The 22,602-nt window shown below is 33.7% G+C and overlaps 1 protein-coding gene across 1 annotated transcript in view; it reads left to right on the top strand.

Annotated features, from left to right (window-relative positions):
- The first annotated feature begins 1,143 nt into the window (after positions 1–1,143).
- LOC111050064 (transient receptor potential cation channel subfamily A member 1) overlaps positions 1,144–22,602 on the top strand; it is a 64,907-nt gene continuing 43,448 nt past the window's right edge. Inside the window, exons 1-3 of the mRNA XM_039431366.1 lie at positions 1,144–1,314; positions 16,515–16,656; positions 17,436–17,633. Of these exons, the coding sequence (XP_039287300.1) occupies positions 16,534–16,656; positions 17,436–17,633 (321 nt within the window). The 5' untranslated portion in view covers positions 1,144–1,314; positions 16,515–16,533. The remainder of the gene's footprint in view (positions 1,315–16,514; positions 16,657–17,435; positions 17,634–22,602) is intronic.

Below are 22,602 nucleotides of genomic sequence, written 5' to 3'. Positions count from 1 at the left end.
AGTAGAAAGACTGAGGAGTGGATGAGGAGACGAAGTGGAATCCTACATGGCTTATCCAAGAGGATATACATATATTACGACAGATCTAACCGATCTAAGATAATGTTTATTGTTTACTAAGCTGCGTTTACACCAAAGTTATTAACAAAATTCTATTTTTCCGTCCTTATAGATTCTATTAGATTAAACGGAGCTTGACAAACACATATGCACACTATTTGCATGATAAGTTATGTTCAATCTATAAGGAAAAATAAACATTTTGCTAATAACTTTGGTGTAAACGCAGCTTAAGTCTATGGCATTAGGTAAAGAGTTTAGGTACAGGTGCGCGTGTCTACACGGTTCAAGTAAATTTCCACATGGTTCAAGTTAGGTGCTTCCGGTAGCCTGCATCCATTAACTGTATTGAGTTTCACATCAAACGTTCAGCTTTGGTTGAAAGAGAAGCATTGGTGCTATTTATGAGAGATCCTGACAGTTTGAAGTGAATCTCACTACAGAACGTCTACTGAAGTCCTGAAAACTAGGCATATGCTTGTCGCAAATTGAGACATGCCGTGAGTGCTAGATGAGTGAATGTAATATAATTATCATGGTATTATAATGTTCACACTGAGAAATCGAAAATTGAGATGCGATGCGACGTGTCATGACGTGACGTGACGTGAGTCTGTTACATGAGTTGATACAGTATTATGAAATTATAATCATATTATAATGTTCACATTGAGACGCGGCATGAGGTGACTTGAGTAGATCAGTTAATAAATTCACACGTGCTAGCTTCATCTCAATGTGAACATTATAATATAATATGGTATCAAGTTCATGGTATATAGTATGGTATCAATTCAATATGGTATCCCAGCAGACTCTCGTCATGTCATGTCACGTCGAGTCGCGTCTCGCCTTAAAGGTTAAGCGACAATCCTTGTAGGATAAAAATTAAAAACCTGGGAAGTGATTACATTTACTACAATATGAGAAAGAGCATAATTTATTCTGCAATGAAACCATGCCATGACACGCACGCGCACGGACAGTCGCACGCGAACGCAACAGCGTCTCTCTCAGCAGCTCTCTCACTCTCTCCCACTTTTCCGTCCTTGTCGCACTCCCTAGCTAGCCGCCGAGTAGTATGCGCTCTCGTGAGCCGTTTGGTCACCACTTCCAGCACAATCCTCACCCTACGCCGCACCGAGTGTCATCCTGGTGCACCGACTCCTCCACGACGAGCACCTCTTGCTCTTCTTGTACCAGGTGGGCAGCATCCTCTCACAAACTAGCAGCTCGCCGTATAGCTTGGACCAGGTTCGAACAACTAACATTAACATTGACATTGCTCTACACTCTGGAAGATCCACTTCCATATTTTTCAGCATTTTTGGTTGAATGGGAATGTGATCGATGGGAGACATTCATTTTATTTATAAGGCATGCCGACAGTTTGAAATGAATCTTGGTATATGCTCTCTGAAATGCTCTATGCATTTAATAATGCTCTGAATAAGCTCTGACCAGCTCTTAACGGTATAATTACCGTTATCAGCTATTGTATCAGCTATGTTGTATCAGCTATTGTCAAATAGCCATGATCATGAAATGCAAGGATATTAAAAAAAATGCTGGACAAGGTATTGGTTGAATTCATTATAATTATCATAACTTTTCGCCGGTATAATAATTCGACTGGAATGTATTTATCTTTATTCAAATGATGACTTCTGAAAAGGAACAATATTATCATTATTGCCATAATGAATTATTGAGTGAGACACTAGAGTATTATAAAATATTTATATCGATCAACTGAATCCATCTCAGAGACCTTAGGCCCGGTTGCACAAGAGCTGGTTAAATTTTAACCGTGATTAATTTCACGAGAACCAATCAGAGAAGGTCTTTTTGATCAGACGGCTTCTCTGATTGGTTCTCGTGGAATTAATCATTATTAAAATTTAACCGGCTTTTGAGCAACCGAATCTCTCTTCCAACCTGGATAGTGGACGTGTGCAATATGCAATTGCATGGGAAGCGTATTGGATTCAACAATATTGATTTTTCAGACTAGTTTATTTTTCTTTTAATAATAGTATTTTGTTTTCCCTCCATTTTCTCCTACTTATGATTTTAAGTTTCATTATTTTTCATCGATTCAATGTTGAAATTTTTTCATCTATATGTTCAGTTGGAATGCTTGAATGGCTTCAAATTATAAGTTTAATTTTTCTTCTGATTCTGATGATCGGTTTCACCAAGCTATATATGCAAAAATGGTCAAATCAGGTACGCTTTTAAGAGTGCATTGAAACATAATGTTTTCTGTGGTGATGATTAATTCCAGTAAACATTCTTGTAAATTGTACCCGGCTTTATCATGTTCAAATATCTTGACCGAGTTTGCTGAAACTGGGCGTGATAAATCTATTCAATTTCACCTCTAAATAATTATTATTATCATCTTTATGATGATAGTGAAGTTATGTAAAGTGGTCCTTTTCAATTGACTCATACTGCTACGATAAGAATATAAAATCTGAATTTGGAAGTACGTAAAGTATTTTTGAATAGGTACTTTCTGAAATATTTCTCATTGCTTCATTATCATGCTTATTGATTGGAAAATATCATCGTAAACGTGTACAATGGAATCTTATTTTGATAATACCCTCAGCAGAGCATCGCCAAAATATTATGCCGTAGCTATTCAGTTCAAAGTACCAAGAAAGCTCTCAATGACATTGAAGGCTCATCACGCAATACTTCTGTTTTGGAAGCAAAGTTTTCAGTTCGTGAGACATAACATGAGTGTAAGCTCATCCATTTTATTCTAATCCATTATCCTAATGCATCATTGCAAGAGATCATTATTATCTCTATCCTCTGAGTGGAGTCACTTGAGATCTATCAGGTTGATTGAATTCAAGTTATGGCTTCCCAGCTGAGGAGGACTTTGAGATCTCAGTTCTTGATAAAGATGGAGGTTTGTTGAAGGATTCATTTCTCTCTTTTTGTGACTTTTCTTCCACAGATCAATTTTCAGAACTATAAATTGAATTTATTGCAGTCTCTATTCAATTCAATACTACTTTATGAAAATTCTAAAGGCAATATTCTGAAATTTCAGTTCATGATAAATATGAAAGGTCTTTTCAAGGATTCGTTATTATTTCTTCGTGATATTCCTTTCACATATCGATTCTTAGGAATAGAATTGATGTGATTGTAGTCTGTACCAACTGCTGTACATTCTACTGTACCAACTACATTTGAGAACCCCACTTTTATACTGAAAGAACTTTCAGAGGAAAATTAAAAAAATTATCTTTATAACCTGATGAGAAGATTGAAAACCATCCTCTCATATTAAAAAAAACATAGTAAAAGCTATTTTCTTTTACTTAGAATCATTGAAAACTGTGGAAGCATATGAATAACCGGAGAATCGAATTAAAGGAGCAAGAATCAATTCCGTGAAGGGGAAACTCAAAGTAGTCGTTTCAGCATTTGTGAGTGGGCTAGGCCGAATTCAACAAATTATCCCAATACTGAGAATCCATTCACTCGAAAATCTTGTTTTTGAACAACCATTTTTTAAGCTTACTTTCATCACAAAAGATCATTGTATGTGGTGTAGTATGCACTTGAAGTAGCTCCAGCCGACATCTCACCACTCTCAAGCAGGAGACAAGAATTAATTCTCAGGAAAAGCTTTGTTATAATGCTCAAAGCGGTGGAGACTAGGCAACCTCTATCAAAGAAAATCTCTTGGGAGGTTTTCCACTTCTTTCCTATTCTTTCCGTTCCTTCTTCTTCTTCTTCTTATCCAACTCTGACTTTTCGGGTTTTCTTCCTCATTTTTTCTTGTTCTTGATTTATTTCTCTATCTGTTTCTTCTAGTAATTTTTGTGGTTTCTTCTTCTTTCAATCACTTAAACTTCTCTTCTTTTTCTGCTTAACGTCTTTACCCTGTGACTCCGATCCAGAGTAATTAAGCTTCTAGTGTAGAATAATAAATTTATGTTGTCATCTCTCTGCTTTAGCTGTAGGCCTGCTGCTACTGTACTGTAACGTATTGTACTGTACTGTAATGTACTATACTGTACTGTACTGTACTGTACTGTACTGTACTGTACTGTAATGTACTATATTGTAATGTATTGTACTGTACTGTACTGTACTGTACTGTAGTGTACTGCAGCTACTGCTGTAGCTTACCCAAGGAGAAAATTACATAAATTATTACAGATTTTTGAAATATTGTTAGGATTTATATATCTTTTGTATTAATTATTCCAATTCAGATCATGTGTACTTTTTGTATCGATGATACATCCGTACCGTACATGATTCTGACACTAGTGTACCGTGGATTTTGATTTAATTTATTCGAATGAGAATGATAACAAGAGCAATGGAGCTACATGCTTTTGCTTGAAATCTGTTTTGCAATCTTCCTCATATTCCTATGTAATTGCATTGATAAAATGATAGGGTTTTTTCTAATAAGACATTTCAACCTCTATGAATAACTAGTATTTCTAATCACGGATAGGGTGGACAACAAATATAATTTATTGTTGCTAATTCAGAAATGGGGTCAGGGGAAAACTATCTTACTAATAGTTTCTAAACTGCATTTAAGTAGAGCTGAATAGAACAGCATTGAAATATTGCTGAAGCTAATTCTGATCCCATAGCTTGTTGCGCGGTGGATTCAACCCTCCAGACAATACACTGGCCCATTATAATATGCATAGCGGCACTCATTTGCAGGGTAGCGTTGATTATGTGGTCAGTTTCGTATTAATGAATTATTATCATTCACATGATTTGAATAACGTTCATTGAGATAACCTATCAATTGCATCACAACGCGAAAGCTCTTCCAGCAAGGTTCTGCTTGATTATGAACTGCATTCCTTCTTGGATGATCAATATATTAAGAAAAGTTACCTAGTTTCTGCAAAAGTCCATTTTACAAGACTATTTAGAAAACATAGGAAGCAATAAACAAAGAATACCAAGCTAAACTATATTCTAGCTAATAATCTAATTCATGTTTCGAATGTAAAAAAGTATTAACATTCAAAATCAAATAAGTAAATTCGAAAGTATTATTTTTTACAAAATAATAACTTGATAAAGTTTTTGAGAAAGAGCTTTATCATTCATTCTCCCTATTCTTGTTCTACTTTTTCTCACTCCTGCTCTTTCTCTGTTCTTCCTCGGCCTCTTCTCTTCCTCCTTTCTTCTTACTGTACGTTCACATCTCTATTCCCTCCTTTTCATCTCTTTGTCCATTCTCCTCACTCCTTTTCCTCCCTTTTCTCTTCTCTTCTCTTCCTTTATTTAACCTCCAATGTCAACGCCATTTTGGGTTGATGTTTCCGCGTGAAAAAACTGAATCAAGTGCCAAGAGTCTGTGAATCGGAAAAACTGCTGATTTGAAGTCTGTTCATCGGACGAGAAAACGTGATTTTCTCATTTTCCGCCCTCTATTTTCCACTCTTTCTCCTCCTGAAACTATCAGTTAAACGTCGAAGAGAAAATTTTATCGTGAAGTGTAATTTTCTACAACAATATTTCAATTGAAGATGCCCAAACGAGTCTGAGACTTGTGCATGGATAATGAGGTGGAAATTGATATTATATATCAAGGGCTATAGGGCCTACCGTGCTTTAAGAACATGAAGAAGGAGATAATATAATCTGCTGAAAATATTGTGATAATAGCGACAATTTGCATGCAAATTCTAGTTATGCTCTACATCGATTTGTAATGCTCTCAACACCCAGCTTTTAATAATTAAAAAAATATATATTTATACATCTTGTTCTTGATACAAACAGTAATTTGAGAATTTCGAAGTGTATTATCAAATGAACCATTATACTTCAAAATTTGTACATCAAAATAATGTACAAAGTCAACTGAATTCATTAATGAAGTATGAAAATATTCTCTAATGTAGACCTACCGTCAATAATTGTGTGATTTATAATGAGGATAGTTGAATGACCTCTTTTTTTGGAGTACTTGCTGATTTATCATGACAACAAAGTATCACAGATAACAGTGACATTATTCGAAAGAGTTTACCTGTCATAATCCATTATTATTTTTGCCCGAAAGTTAAAAGCTGTTCACAAATGTCTCTTTTGATGTTGAAAATAGTTTAAAGAGTTATGCTTATTTCATCTTTATTTATTAAAATAAAAGCTCCTACCAATCAGTCTAATTTACTCAAGTTTCTGCGAAACTGGAGATTCAGAAAACCTGAAGGCTATGATTATTTTGGTCTAATGCTCAAATGTCATGTTGAAACATGTCAAAATAAACAAGGGTGTGCCACTTGTCACTTTTCAAATTTTTCTCATCCTATGTTGACACATGCTACTCCATTTGAGAGCCAATTAATGAATGGGCTTTTTGGGAAAAAATAATCCTATAAGTACAGATCATTTATAGCTATAATTATGTTCTTCGAAATAATAGTCAGCTTGTCAGTTAGCAGCTTTTGGGAAGTTATGTTTCCTCTGAAGATATTGCTTCAAATTAAACTCAATCAATGAATGAAAATCAAGTTAAAATAAAGCTGAGTAATATTGATTTTCAGGTGTTTCAGTCTTTAGATAATCCAACAACTATTTATAATGAGATAACCAAAGTATTCAACGGAATTTACATGAACAGCTCGAGTATTTTACACTTCAATTTTAATGATTTTTCAAGACATGTCTCTAAATTCAAGAAAGTCTGGATGAATAGGGATTTGTTGAATTGTATAAATAAGCGCGATATGCTCTTCAAGAAATGGGAACAAACAAACTCGAATATTGATAGGATTGAATATAATAGATATAGGAATTGGTTGAATTTGAAAATAAAGAATGAAAAACAATTTTATTTCAAGCGGAGATTCGAAGGTCATAGGAGTAATATGAGAAAAATATGGGGATTTGTTAATGGCTTGTTGGGAACGGTTAGGAGTAAATCGATGGAAAATATAATTATGAAGCATAAAAATGTCTCATATAAAAATACAATATATAGCAAATGAGTTCGCTCAGAGTTTTTATTTTAATGTTCAAGTTATTATTCATTCTTGTGGGTTTAAGTTTTCGTTAGGTGATGTAGAAGATTTCTCTATCAATTGTAGTTTCTATTTACCTTTAGTATCAGCGCAATTCGTGAGTAGAGAACTGGCAAAAATATTGATAGAGATAAATCACCTGATTTTGATAATATAAGGTTGAAATATATATTGTTCTTGAAGGATTACATGGTTCTATTTTTTCAATTGCTTATAAATAAAATGATCAAATCCCAAAGTATACCTGATCTTATGAAAGTTTCTGTTGTCCAATCCATCCATAAAATAATGAATTCTCTAATTTTAAGAATTTTAGGCCAATTGCCATTTTAGCAATTTTTGAATTTTTTTTCGAAAAATATATTGCCGAGAGGATGAATTTATTCCTACATAAGCATAGTTTATGCATCTTTGAACATAGAGGCATCATAAACATAGTTTATGTTAAAAGCATCAATGATTTCCAATATGGTTTTATGAAAGGGTACAAATAAATTGTTGTCAATTTTTTCTAATTATAAATATAAGGTCACTTGAAGGATAATGTTCATAACCTTTGTCTTTTTATAGATTTTTCAAAGGCTTTCGACACTATAGATCATAAAATTTTATTACAAAATCCATCTAGTGTTGGTATAAGAGGACCTGTACTCAGGTTATTTGAAAGTTATCTGGAGAATGGAAAATTTGTTGTTAAAATTGGGAACTATTTGAGTCAAGAGAGGACTTCAAATGTGGGAGTGCCTCAAGGATCAGTCCTGGGACCTTTTCTGTTTCTACTTTACACAAATGACTTACCTAGATATTTGATTCACTGTAAGATTTTTATGTTTGCAGATGATATTTTGTTGATCTCCTCTCATAAGTCGTTAGATGTGGCCGAAACCCGGTTACAACATGATATCAATACTCTAGCTAAATGGTCTCATAATAATTGTTTAAATATAAATGTTACCAAAACCAAGGTACTACATGTAACCTCATCCTACATGAAAAGACTTAGGGAACCCAAAATTAATCACCATTGCTGTGAATGTTTCCAACTGCAGGAGCAAGATATTTTCATATGAACAAGACATTGTCAGTTCATATCGAATTGTATAAATTATAAGTATTAAGGAGTAACAGTTGACAGTCATTTTCGTTGGGATATTCATATAAAAAAATTGAAATAGACTGAAATAGGTATTGGCCAAAATGTATCAAATTAAAGATTTAATACCCAATAAAGTGGAGAGGATGATGTATATAGCCTTGGGGGAGTCTGTTATGAGATATGGATTGCAAGATTGGGGATTTGCTAGCAATGTTTATCTTTGGAGAATATCTTCGATACAGAGGAATATTTTACGTTTGGTCAGCAATTCTCATGGAGATAATTCATATGAGAACCTTTTGAATAGATGCATGTTTTGAATATAAAAGGTATATTTCTGTTTACTTTGATTTTAGAAAATTACTTCAACAAAAATATTTTGTTATGAAAGTTAATTGATATGATTTGAGGAATGAGAGATATGTTGTACCATTTACTTCGAATAATTTAGCCAGAAACACCTTAATCTACATTGTACCAAAAACTTTCAATGATTTACCCGATAATTGTGCTGAGTTTGGTAATATGCGCCTGTTGAAAAGAAATTTTAAGATTTGGTTGAATAATTACACTATAGATGTAACATAATGTACTTCATTAATAATGTATCGTATTGTTGTGATTCATTCTGTTCTAGTTTTTGTATGTAAGTTCAGGTTGACTATATATTATAACACTTTTGAGATTTTTGAGAGCTGAGCCAACAATTAATATTAATATCATGATAATTCCAACTGTTAAGTAAATTCTGTAAATAATTTTAACAATGTAATAAACTGATAAGTAAAAATAAAGTTCACTGATATTTGTATATTTATACTAGCCGTCAGGCTCGCTACGCTCGCCATATCCGTCTAGCCAGGGGACTCCGCCCCCTGGACCCCCGACCGGATCGTCCAAGAATGAGATCAGCAAGCTCGCTTTGCTCGCCTGCATTTTTATCATTTGCTAGGACGATCCAGTTGGGGGTCCAGACTAAACGTCTGGCTAAACGGATATGGCGAGTGAAGCGAGCCTGACGGCTAGTAATATAATATTCGCAGGAATAGCTCCGATTGAAGTAGCAGTGCCCAATCAATTTTTCCGCGATAAGTGCATTTCAATCTTCAACTTGGTGCCAACCTAACAAAGTCAACTCAACTTAATGCCAACCTGACAAAATTATTAATTTAGTTACCAGTTAATAACTGTTTCGAAGAGGTACTCTCTCTAGATTATAGTTCTATATTAACATATGGTATGGCTTTTTTCAATTATAATTAAAAGAATAGGAAGGATATACATGCTAAAAGACGAACTTTAAACCCTTAAAAACCACCCTTAGAGGCCTTAAAAATCCTTAAAAACCACCCAATATTGCCAAAAGATTTCTTAGTGCGCCTCTAAAGGGTCAACTGAACATACCTACCAAATTTGAACGTTTTTAGTCCGCTAGATTTTTAGTTCTGCGAGTGAGTGAGTGAGTCAGTCAGTCAGTCAGTCAGTGAGTTATATATATAGATTTGAATTTACATGTACCCTATTGTATATGGTACCTTTATTCTACACCGGCAGGGAGAATCTTAGTGAGATTTATCTCGTGTTTCCCTTGAGAGGCAACAAAAACTTTCTGAAAACATCTTCAAAAGTTAGCTGCACAAATGAAGTAAACAGTTGAACTTACATTATTGAAGTCGATTAGATTAAGCTGAAAGTTCGAAGTAATACGTTGTCCTCCTGTTGAAGAGTTCTCTAATCTTTCAAGACGGATTTCCCGTTAGTAAAGTTCAAACAGGTCTTTCCACTTTGTAATGGACTTCAGAAAATCTTTCACGATGTAATAGCTCTTTTATTAGTTTTTTCTAATGATTGTTCCAAGACTTCCAACTATATTTACACTATATTTTCAACGAAACGTATTATATCCAAATAACATCTATTAAAAAACCAGATTACAATACACTGTAATTTGCAAGGTGCAAAAACTCCATCTTTCTTAGGTCTATATTTAAATTTATGTGATCTTCGTATTGAAACATTACGTTGTGAATTATTCTAGATGATGTAGCCTTATCGTAAATATGATTACAGTTACTATCATCACAATTACGAAACTATTTTCACCGGAACTATAACACTGTAATTTATTACCAGATAGTATTATAGTAGAATACGCTTACATAAAACGTTCTACGGAATAACTCTCGTCTTAGAGAAACTGTATCCAGTCGAAGTATAATTTGGGACTTGCAATAACATTGTAGGTAAATGACAATTCTTTCGAAGAATATCATTTAAGGAAGTTACTAGAAAACAATCAGCAGGGTAAAAATCTCGAAAAGAATCCACACCTACTATACAATAGTGTTCAATTGCTTCTCAAAAGTTGAGAGAAGCGACAAGTTTTAGTATTCGACTCCCTAACGCCAGTTTTTCTGATAAAAATGTACGGTTTACTGACAAATACGTCCCAATGTACTATGCATTATATGGTCATACACAAGAGATATTATCATATAGACTACTATACGATAAATTCATTTATTTCAAGTTTTGTTCGAAGAATTTTTCTACAAAACTCTCATCAAAACTCAGCAGTCTAGTTAGTTTTCGTTTGGGAATACGCGATTAATCGAAAATTGTATGGCTTTCAAGGGAAAGATCACCACCATCACTGTATCAGAACCAATCACACTGCTAAAGGATGAGTCATTGCAAGATGGCGACTTGATGAAACTAGAAAAGAAGAAGAAGAAAAAGAGAGGAAGATAAAGAAGGAGAGGATGATGAAGAGTTGAGTGAGAGTTTCTGCTTATAGCGGCTGCAGCTCACAGAAAATGTTGTATCGACGCGTTGGCACTTTAATCACAGCGAGATTTTCAGCTGCTTCTGCCTCAGCTATGAAGAAGCCATAGATATAACGAAGGCGCATGCAATACCAATGTATAGGAAATGAGAAATAGAAGATTGATGCGAAAAGTGAGGAAATGAGAAAAAATGAAATTATATCATATTAGAAGAGACGATAATTTTGGAATATTAGCGTGAGGAATATCAAGGTATGACAGTTTATTTTTATGAGGTATTTACTTTTTTATGATGATGAACTGAAGATACCGGTACCCAGAAACTTTCAATCCCTCTATGATTAAAGCGATCATATCGCCATATCGTATTTTTGCCTCAACAAAAAATTATTAAAACACTGAAGTGATGCTGCAATAGGAAGATGTAATCAATGAACAGAATATAATAGTGATAAATTATAGATGCTAGAGAGAGAGGTAAATGATACATAGTGATAATATGATGATGAATAGTGATGGATGGATGGAATAAATATCGAATCATTACTTGCGATATTTTTTTTCTTTTTCAGTAGAATCTCATGAATTTCAAATGAAGGGAAATGTTTCTGAAATGAAGTGAAGTGAAATCGAAGCTCAAACAAACTACTAAGTTTAGTTCTGTTACGATAACAGAACTGTGCTGAAATATCACTGTAAAAACATATAAACAGCATTATGACATAGTCGCAGACCTATTCTATATATTATATGAGCGCTATTATGACATATAGCAACGGCAAAACCTACTATGACTTATTACAGAACTGCTACCAGCTACAATGTAATATACAACATAACAGAGACCAGCAAATTTAAGCTTTCAAGAGCAGAAATTTCGTTGGAATTCTGCATCATATATCATAGCAACAAAACAAGGACCAAGGTTTCTGGGTAACTATTAGGAGAGATCAATAGCAGGCCTTAGTGGATGTGATATCCTCCTAGAGGAGCAAAGTGGGATTCTCGGGATGAGTGCCAAGGACGGGATTAAACTACTTCTGGTTGTGTTCCAGGAAAAATGAGCGTTCCACAACATATTCATGAATATTTGAGTGCTAAAAGTTTGGGTCACGCAGTCTTGTAAAAGTTGAAATGATACAGATTCTGTAAGAAAGCTTGCGAAATACCCTGAAGGAGAAAAAAAATTCCTATCAACCATAACACGCTCAATGAGTTATAGACTAGAGTACAGTATATTCAAAAGTATGTTGATTACAACAGAATTTGAAATGGTCCCATGACAAATCTTATAATCAACAGGAAAAAAACTGTACTAATGCACTTTAAATCTCCACATCTAAGATGCAACGTAAATCCAACTGTATAAGCCACGACTGTCATTGCCTTCATGCGAATGTTTCTCAGATCTGCACTTGTCCGCCTCTTACTTTAGTAAATAGTACCCGTTACCTTGGCATTAAATCGATAGCAGCCTGAGATGGTGTCCTCACATAGACTACATTTCAAAAAAATTCAAGCGCTTAACGCAAAAGTATTTATGCATAAAAATATCACCCTGATTGCCTATATCTAATTTATAAGTCCTTGATGGAACCAATCATTAGATATGGCATTGAATCATGGGGAAGTGCAGCCGATTATCTTTTATCTAGAGTTGAACGAATACAATCAAGAACATTAAAATGTATAACTACAGAATCCGTATGTTAATAATATTGATGTAATAATGTTAATAATATTGATCCATACAACCCACGTAGCTTACAAAAATTCTATCATACCTTATCGCCCAAAATTTCTACCTTTTCAAAATTGTAATACTCCACAAAGAAAATTTTACTATAGACTCCTTGCTCCTCCCTCAACCCTACAATTAAGATCTCATCAATATATGTAGTACCCAGATTCAAAAATTTATGGTAGAAGATCCCTACAATCATGTAATTCTACTTATTTAACAGACTACCTCCAAATATTCGTGATTACTAAGAAGGATGTAATGTTGTATCTCAATAATAACAGCACAATCAATTTATAAAACTAATATATTACAAACGTACACATAATTTAAGAAACGTCAATTTAAAAAAATGACAGCTATAGCTTACATTATTAGAATTTTTCAATTTTTGCTGGCAGAAGTTTGAAATTTTCCTTTTATTGTCACTGCCGCCTGCCTCAACGATAAAAATGTACTATTACTTGTGTAAAATTTTTTTCCCTTTCCTTATTATTCATTCCTCTCTAATAAATTTCATTTTTCCTTTTTTAATTAATTCTGTATCAAAATCTGATGTATATTTCTTATTTTATTTTTCATTTTGTTTTCTTTCAATTTTACTTAAAATCTTTGAAGTGTAATATTTATTTTGTCTAAGTTTATTTATCTTTTGTAACTCATTTTTTCCTGTAACTGGGCACCGCCGAAAAACCTTTGGGTTTGGCAGGACCCTCAACTGTTTGTATGGTGAATAAAAAATTTTGATTTGATTTGATGATTTGATTTGATACTATTAACTCTGTGGACAGTAGACCTCGCGCAGTTATAAACACAGCCTCCTCTAATACTGTCCATCAGAGTAAATTCTGTCCTGAAATATCTATTCTTACATGTTAGGCGGATGAGAAATACAGTTGATGACTTTAATTCGCATTGTTAGTTTTCCGGAGTGTTCATGAATAGGCTTTCGCCGTCACAAATAATAAGGGAATTGTTTCACTGTACGAACGAAGTTTTAAAACCATCTCAGTTCCATTTCCTGTTCAATTTGTGAAAAGCTGTAATCCTGACGATCTTATTGTTTGAGAATGAAATTATAATCTTGCACTACAATGTCATTGGGTTGATGTTGTAAAACAGATTTTGTAAGTGTAATTGGGTGAGAGCTTTTCTCTGATTAACTGAATGTAAGTCTTCGTTGGAATTCAGTAAGTAATCATGAATTAATTTCAAACTGGATTAGTGAATATATGACAGGTAAAAATCGATATATATATATATATATATTATTATATATATATATATATATATATATATATATATATTAAAACAGGAGACACGAATAAATAGATTGAAACACTAAAAACTTACATTAGAAATGGGGAGAAGAAGTCTTCTTCTCGGTTGAGAAAGGAGACACAGTCTCCGAAAATTGCCCAATTTCTAATGTAAGTTTTTAAGTGTTCATCAGTCAAAAATGAACTCATAATATCTTGCATTCTCATGTATTCTCTTTCACTTGGTTCTAAAATTGTATTAATAAATCAATTTTAAAGCTCTTGTTTAAAATATGATTGGTCTCTCTGATCTCTACCTTGTAGTTTTAACCTCTACTCTTCATCCAAATCAATGATTATGTTCTGTTCAACTTTTTAAGAATCCTGGATGAGATCTCGGATAGTATAGACACCTTTATTCATTCATTCTTATTCATTCATACAATAAGTACATTATCAAAATGATAGGGAGAGGAAAAATAAGGCAACCTTGTGCCATTCTTCTTCCAAATGTAGATAACACATAGTCCGAAATAGGTTAAGTCTTGTAGTTCTTCAATTCACAAAATTTTCAGTCCTCAAGTATACCTATCCGTTTGCAGCTATTATCATAGCAAATTCATTCCATGGTCATGAAACGTGAGCTGGCATGAAAAGAAGGTACTAAGCTCAATATTTATTGTTTAAAAGCGTTGTCATGACAACGACGCTTCTCTGAGATTGACACATTTTCTCTGCAATTTTAAACTGAGAACGAAATGAATTTTCCCTGAGACGAGCTGTGTTGAAGTGATCTCAGACTCTTCAACTTTATGTATTATTGGTACTCAGGCTATGTACAACGGAATAATCTTACGAACATTTTTTTTTCAAATTAATTTATCTCTGAACGCATTATAGGACATATTATTGCACAATGATACTACTGTCATTCATTTATACCAAAAAATATTGCATCCATGTCTATTCATAGTCCTTTATCTATGATATCCACATCTATAATATGTCACTTGAGAGAGAATGCATTTTTTCAGTTTATGAATTTTATTTTTCGAAGGATTGTTCTAAAACTTCGCATCATACTTCGTTAAGTTTATACAGCTAGATTCTGCTTAAGATGCTGCTGCCCAATTAGAGTTAGAAAAAAGTATAGTTTCCATAATGATTGATACTTTTATAAAAATGTACCTTCAAATCTTAGACCAGTTATAGAATAGACACGCTGGGAAGTCTAGCCTCTGAAGCCAACATCTACTGCCAAATCCACCCATCTTGACGTCACAACCAAGCTAACAACAATGCATTGAATAACAATAATGTAAGTTAAACACCACAAACACTTGCACAACAAAATCAAAAAAGTTTTCTATAATTTCTATACGATGCGTGACGTCACTGTTGTGACGTCAAGATGGGTGGATTTGGCTGTAGATGTTGGCTTCATCGACTTTCAGTATGAATATACAATGGGCCGTGTCTATTCTATAACTCTATAACTGGTCTAAGCTTCAAATGAATGCTTTCGATCCCACATGGAATTTTCCGAAATATTTTCTATTTGTTAATTTATCTTCTACCTTCATTTACGAATAACAACTGTATTCCTCACTTCTGTGTATAAACCTGAGTATGTTTTGATAATTTTGTTACATTTTCAATTTATTTCGAATAGGACATACATATTTCTATGACTTGAAAAATTTGAAAAGGGGAAATCCTACCACAGTCAAAATCCGAACACCATAATTATATAATTATGCCCCTTTTGATGAAATGCCATGTCAAAACTATCCTTCGCTACAAGTGAAAACATGTTATTCATTTTAAATGCGAAGTGGAATGAAATTCTAGGCCCTAAAAGGAAAGTAGGTGATAAGATAAGCCTCATTGATGTTTCAAATGCACTTCAACTATCTGCGAAAATAACATTTCGGTCATCACTTTATACTTTCATCAAAGCGCCACTAGAATCTACATACTGAGGTAATTTTAAAATTTTCCCATACATCTTGAAAATATTACTTGGAGGTTTCGAAATAAATTCTGATATCTACTCAAATCGGCAATACAATAATCTTGAATATTCGATTTAGAAATATAATTAAGGCATGAAAACAGTTGTAACTATTGTATATATTGATTCTTAAGCGTAGCTATCGTTGATTCCTATGGATAACTTTTATTGTATTGAGTCTAATAATATTGTTCAATAGATCTATGGTCACCAATTTCAAGCGATAGAATTTATTGTTGGATTATAGGTAGTTCTCATAGATATTCTATTGGATTCTCTCATAAATAAGTTGCTTGTTGAGTTGGAAAAAATTCTAATTTTTTTATTGTATTTGAATAGATTTATTGTCATTCGTTTTAATTACATTTATGTGTTTGTTTCAGCTATTAATAATGATTCATTACACAATACAGATGTGTTATTTCTCTCCACGGAAGACACTGATCCGATAGTTAACTATAGAATTATCAAAATAAAATAAAATTTAATAAAATGTTTTGTTTACTTTGATTTTTTAGGGGTTCGTGTGACGTTGAAATGCCTGCGCCTCAGCGCAAAGGTCATTGGTATCGTCCCTTGACTTCACTGGCTTTCTTCAGAGGCTCCAACTCCACTGGCATCAACCGCATTGATGGAGCTATTGCTGATTCGGTTGTTGAAGTGAGCTAACTAACAATCAATTATTGCTGTTTATCATTCATAATTTATCAGTGATTCCCGTGTTTTGGATGGACATGTCAAGTCGTCGGCCTCGGCTTCTTATAAATCAGTCGTTAGGTCATGTCAAAGGCTCTGAAATTGACCTGAGCCAGCCAGGTTACTTGATATTATTATATTATTATTATTATTATATTATTATTATTATTATTATTATTATTATCCATGCTTTGTTTCACTAATAAATATAGTAGAATATTCAGACTTTAAATACATTATTGTGGAAAATAACTTAATTTTGAGATTTATAACTCACGTTATAAATGTGAGAACATGTTTCGTGCTGGTGTTGCACATTTTTAATCCCAGAGACTGAATATTATTTCTCTAAGGTTATGTTTGAGGGTAGCTTTTGGTATGGGTGGGGGTGAAGAGATAAGAATAGTTCATGTGAGGACAATTTGAATGAGTTTGTCGAATAATGTTTAGGAGGAAGAGTTGATTTGGTCATTCAGGATAGTGTTTGTCTGTTCTCTTGTGCACTTGTATATTTTTCAAACCGTCGAGGTGCGTACAGATATACGCGCCTCCAACACGCTCCGCAATCGCTCCATGCATGTCGATATGTACTTTAGAAGATTCACCAGTCACACTTGAAATAACATGACTATTCTAGTCAATAAATGTTATTGCTCATATAATTTATGAGAAATTTGATATGTTTTTCTTTTATTTTTAATTCTTGAAACCTTCTTTCTGTTTCTTCTCGCACAATTTTCCAGAAACGAAGACTTTTCCATGCCGAACGAAGGAAATCCGCCATACAGAAGAAAATCATCGACGCATCTGAAGAGCTGCATATAATGATGCCACTGTCGCAAGATGATGCCAAGATGAATGACTTGAGTACCACTAAACAGGAGCCACGAATCGAGGGCGAGATATGTTTGCTCACTGATAGCCCTTACAGAATTTTAAGGGTGAGTAGCTCATTTTCAAATTGTCTGAATCTATTAAAGCTATCATTTTAGTTCTCACAGTATATTAAGAGGAAGTGACCTGACCTGATCTGACAATTAAATGACCTGAGGATGCTACATCAATCATCCACAATCATTTAAAGTCTACAGAGTCTCTCAAAAAAAAGTAGAATATATCTTTTTATTTGTTCTTTTTGAATATGGGTTACCTGCAATATTGTATTATTATACGAAATTGCACACCACCACAATGGAAATAGAAATGTTCAAATTTTAATATAATAACGTTTTTCCAACACTAATCCCCAAACTTTATAAATAATTATCTTTGTACATTAACTCACAAGTCACAGTCACTCAAACTTCAAAAATGAAAATTGTAATGTAATACAGTAGATGCAGCTCAATTTGTCAGATCTCCATCTGCATGTGGTTTTGGATTTTTTTCCTGTTCGATCATTGCATGCCCTCTTCTAGAATAATGAAAATTGTTGTGATGTGAACTTAACCCTACTTTGAATATCTCATTGGACAAAATTTAGGAACAGAAGAAGTTTTGGGATAGCGCCTGTTTTTTCCATTCCGATATTGCAATTTCTTATCCATTGAATAAATAAATGAATGAACAGAAATATTTTCGGAGGGGTTGAGTTATTGAGCGAAATTCATGACGAGTTTTATAAAAAGTAGAAAATGATCCAGGCATCTCAACGAGAGGGCTTCTGGATGAGCATGAATGCTATAAGATTGAGACTAGACTGCAGATTTACCACTTCAGTAAACAACAACTACTATCAAGTTCATTTCAGGTTACTTGAAATCAAATAAAGCTACAATATTGAATTAAATATTCCTTAATCAGTGTTCCATTACAGTATTAGTGGAACAGGCACAGAAAAAGGTTTGCATTTCTTTACTTAAATTCTTGGAACTTTACAAACTTTCGAAAAGGTCCAATCTTTTAGCAAACAAAAAGAGTCTGAGATAGTAGCTTTGGGTGAGAAACCGCTACTTATGACGTGGGCAACAGAGATAAGGACCTGTGATAACAATTATGAAGTTATTGGCGACCAGAGGCTGTAAATTTAGTTTGATCTAGAGGCTCTCATGTTAGTCAGGGTTGGGGTCTCTCTAGGGGGGAGAGGTCTCTCTGGGGTTGTCGTTATCAATCTATTGAGCACACTCTTCCCGCTCACAGGATAGAGGTGTCATATATTGTGAAACATGAGAGCAGAATTTATTACGGTACCCAAGAACCGTCACTAGTTGATTGCTGTGATATGTGTTATATACTCTTGTTCTTACATTCTAGAGCTCGTGAAGGTTTTTTAGTGATTAAAATTATTTCTAACTTATTAGAATAAGATCCTAGTTGATATTATTTTTATTCTGATATATTATGTTTATGTTTGTTTTGTTGTGATACACGTAAGTAGATAAGTAGATATTCACTTCTTGTTAATGCATAAAACCCTTATTAGAAATAGAGTTATTGGTAAATGATAGCTTATTAGCCTGAACCCGAAAAAATTATGTGAAGGAGTCTCTGAACATCATGCGATTTTTTTATTTGAATTGAGTCTCATACTCATGATGTAAATACTCTTTTATACAAGAAGGTTATTTACAGTTCAATATGCATCCATGAATAATGAATTTCTATCCAGAATGAGATGACAAGTGACAGAATCTATAGAAAAGTGTGACATCTGTTCGGAATCCAAGTGATAACCGGATTACTCACCCACAGCTCACGCCTATGTGGGACGACATCGATCATGAATAGTAATATTTCAAGGTGGATGAGGACGAATAAAGGGAATGAAAGAACGGAGAAATAGTACTGCAGATGTGGCAGAGAAATAAACCGAGTGGGATGTGGAAAGGGAACCGGTGAAGAAGAAGAAGAAGAAGAAGAAGAGAGAAGAGAAACATGAGAAGGAAACAGAGGAGGAAAAGGAGGTGAAAAGATATATTTGAAGACGTAGAAATTCCATTTCACCAATGGGGCGATTTGAGATATAGAACTGGAATAAGAGAAGAAGAAATTTAGTGAAATACTCTAGTGAGATGCCAGACGGTGGTTGAGGGAAATGCCAAGAAAGAAGAAGGAGGAGGAGGATAAAAAGGACGGAAAAGGAATAGACAGCCTACTTGATCGCCAATTTGCTGCAAAGGATTCAGTTCTCTCGAAGATCGAGTCGGTACGTGTCAGGACTTGTCTCCATAGACTTAGTAGGTTTGCCTGTCTTTGAAACATTCCATTAGGAGTAGATGGTCGAAGTTCGAATGTGAAAATTCTTTCAAAGCACTCTCAAAGGAATATCAGTGAGAACTAAATTAAACTGAGAGTAATTATTTCGCATGTTTTAGAATGTTCTTTTTGGAAATTTTCATTGGAGGAATAAGGGAATACTTTGAATAATTCTTCAATTAAAACTATATTGCTGAGATGAGTAAATTCAACTTGACAGCTAATAGCTCATAGGAATATTATGTGTACATGCTAAATCTATGGTTTTTGCAATGTGATCATTCTTATCAAGTAGGAATATTATCATGTGAGTCGTCAATAGCATGTGAGTTATCAATATCAATGAATTGTATATACTAGTGATCACCTGGATTGGAGAACTTGCTCATGAACTGTTGTATTGTAATCTCTGGAACCAGCAACTTTTAATTATATAGAGCTGGTGAAAATTATGAAAACAGCTTTTACAAAGAATAATTTGACAGAATAGAATAATTTGACAGAAAAAAAATCATTTTTCAGTAGGTTTCAATGGGGTCCCGATTTAAAATGAAAAATTGCTGTTCAAAAACGAATCTGTCGCTTCAAGATTTATCTCCGTCATAATAATTCGAATTCATTTTTTCTTTTAATGAGAGGGTGGTCGTGTGATACAGAGTTCCAAGAGGAAATAAATGGCGAAAACCGCACATTGATATCTCAATCCGGTTCAGTTTGTTGATGTAAAAGTTGTAAATTATTATCTTCTTCTCTATACTTATAAAAGGCTAAGCCCCTACAGCTGAAATCACACCACAGCCCAAACTACTGAGCCTACAAACTTGAGATTTTGCACGATTGTTTATGGTAGCCTGAAAGCATCCACTAAGAAAGGATTTTCGGAAATTCGCCCCCCTGAGGGAGCTGGGGCCCCTCCCAAAATTTTGTACTTTTTAACCGCTCATTGCACAGCAAAGTCATGAGGAACTTTTTTGTTCAGCTACGAAAAAAAATAGATCTATGCAGAAAATTTTCGATCAGGAGCACAGGGGGGTCCAGGAGAGGGCATTTTTCGAAAATTTTGATGTAAAATCACACTACAGCTCAAACTAATTGTCCTACAGACTTGAAACTTTGCAAAAATATTCTTCAAACATGCTAGACGCGCACTAAGAACGGATTTGGAGATATTTTGCCTCTAAGGGTTTCAAAGGATGAAAAAGAATCCTATTAAGTAAGGTTATGAATATGGTTAAGGTGAGTGCCATATGTAAATGAGATAATATTTATTTATTGACATGTGATATTCTAACATAGGTTGTAATCATTGGAAATAGCAAAATATATGATAGAAATTCAAAAAAGAACATCTGTTCTATTATTGCTTTCTACCTGATTCCACTCAACTTCAATAATATTGTTCTGATAATTATTGATAAATATGTTTAATAAATTATTATTATTGATATAATAAAAGTATTGTTTTAATAATAATTATTATCATTGATATAATAATAGTATTGTTTTGGTAATCAATAAATATTTTTTATTTTCACAAATTCTGTATAATTTGTATTGGTGAATGTGAAACAGCTGCATCAAAGAAATTATCTCAAAAACATATGTTTAGGAGAACCATAGTTTTGAACTTCGTTTTCCTGATGGAATGTACAAGCCTACACGTGGCATGTATGATTAATTTTTCAGCTAGAACAGTTTTTTGAGACTGCTAAATAAACGTCTACTGTTTTATCAACGCTGTATCGGCAATATGAAAACGCATGCAGTTATATGTCTTTAAATAGAGGTGTTGATATCTACATGATAATTATTCTCTACCATTTTTTTTAATTAAAATTTCAAAATATTCAAGCCTTGATAGAATGATTGACTCACTGTACAGTCAGTCGAAAATTTTAATTTGAAATGAGGGGTATTTTGGCAAGCTGAACAAAAAAGTAAGGTCCTATGCACCTTTTTGATAATATTTATTCAAATGAAAAATGAGTTTTGTGAGTTGTCTAAAATTCCTGTTCAGAAACCATCCCACAACATATTCCCAAAGTTTCATGCCGTTATGTCAAGTAGTTTCCAAGTCTACAGGAACAAACAAACATACAAAAACACACAAACAGACATTCATTTTTTATAAATAATCCCATTCGGCTCAACAAAAGCCTCTCTAAATGAAGATAGAATGATAAGGATTCAGTTTTTTGTTTTACATTTTTTCAAATCACTTTCAAAAAGTTCATGTAGTACCTACTATTGTGTTTGAGGACACTTCTGGCGCTATCATAGTTTCACCACTATTCTGTTCCACAGTCCTATCTCTTGCAGTCGTTAACTATATCTATAATAATTAAGAGATATATATTAATGGATTATAATATAGATTATATCTATATGAATAAAGAGCTGGCTTATGCACGTACGGGATAGGAAAATTATGTTTGACGCATCATCACGTCTGAACTACTGGACTAATTAACTTGAAATTTTGCTTATAGATTCTTAAATAACCAAGGATGGTTATAGGCCTATTCTCAATTCTTCAAAATTTCATTACGTCAATTTTTCATTTTGTCAAGTTCTAAAATGGATCCTTGCGAAGCACGGGTTCTTGCTAGTGTTTTATATTAACCATCTGAAATCATGATTGTGTCAACCAATGAAGGACTGACTGTCTATGTGATAGCTCCCAAATAGCCTCAGCTGATGTTATGAATTAATGAA

Source organism: Nilaparvata lugens, chromosome 6 (assembly GCF_014356525.2).
Source record: "Nilaparvata lugens isolate BPH chromosome 6, ASM1435652v1, whole genome shotgun sequence".
In the NCBI taxonomy this organism is placed as follows: Eukaryota; Metazoa; Arthropoda; class Insecta; order Hemiptera; family Delphacidae; genus Nilaparvata; species Nilaparvata lugens.
Note: the sequence above shows the minus strand (reverse complement) of the source record. Positions and strands in the feature narration are given on the sequence as shown.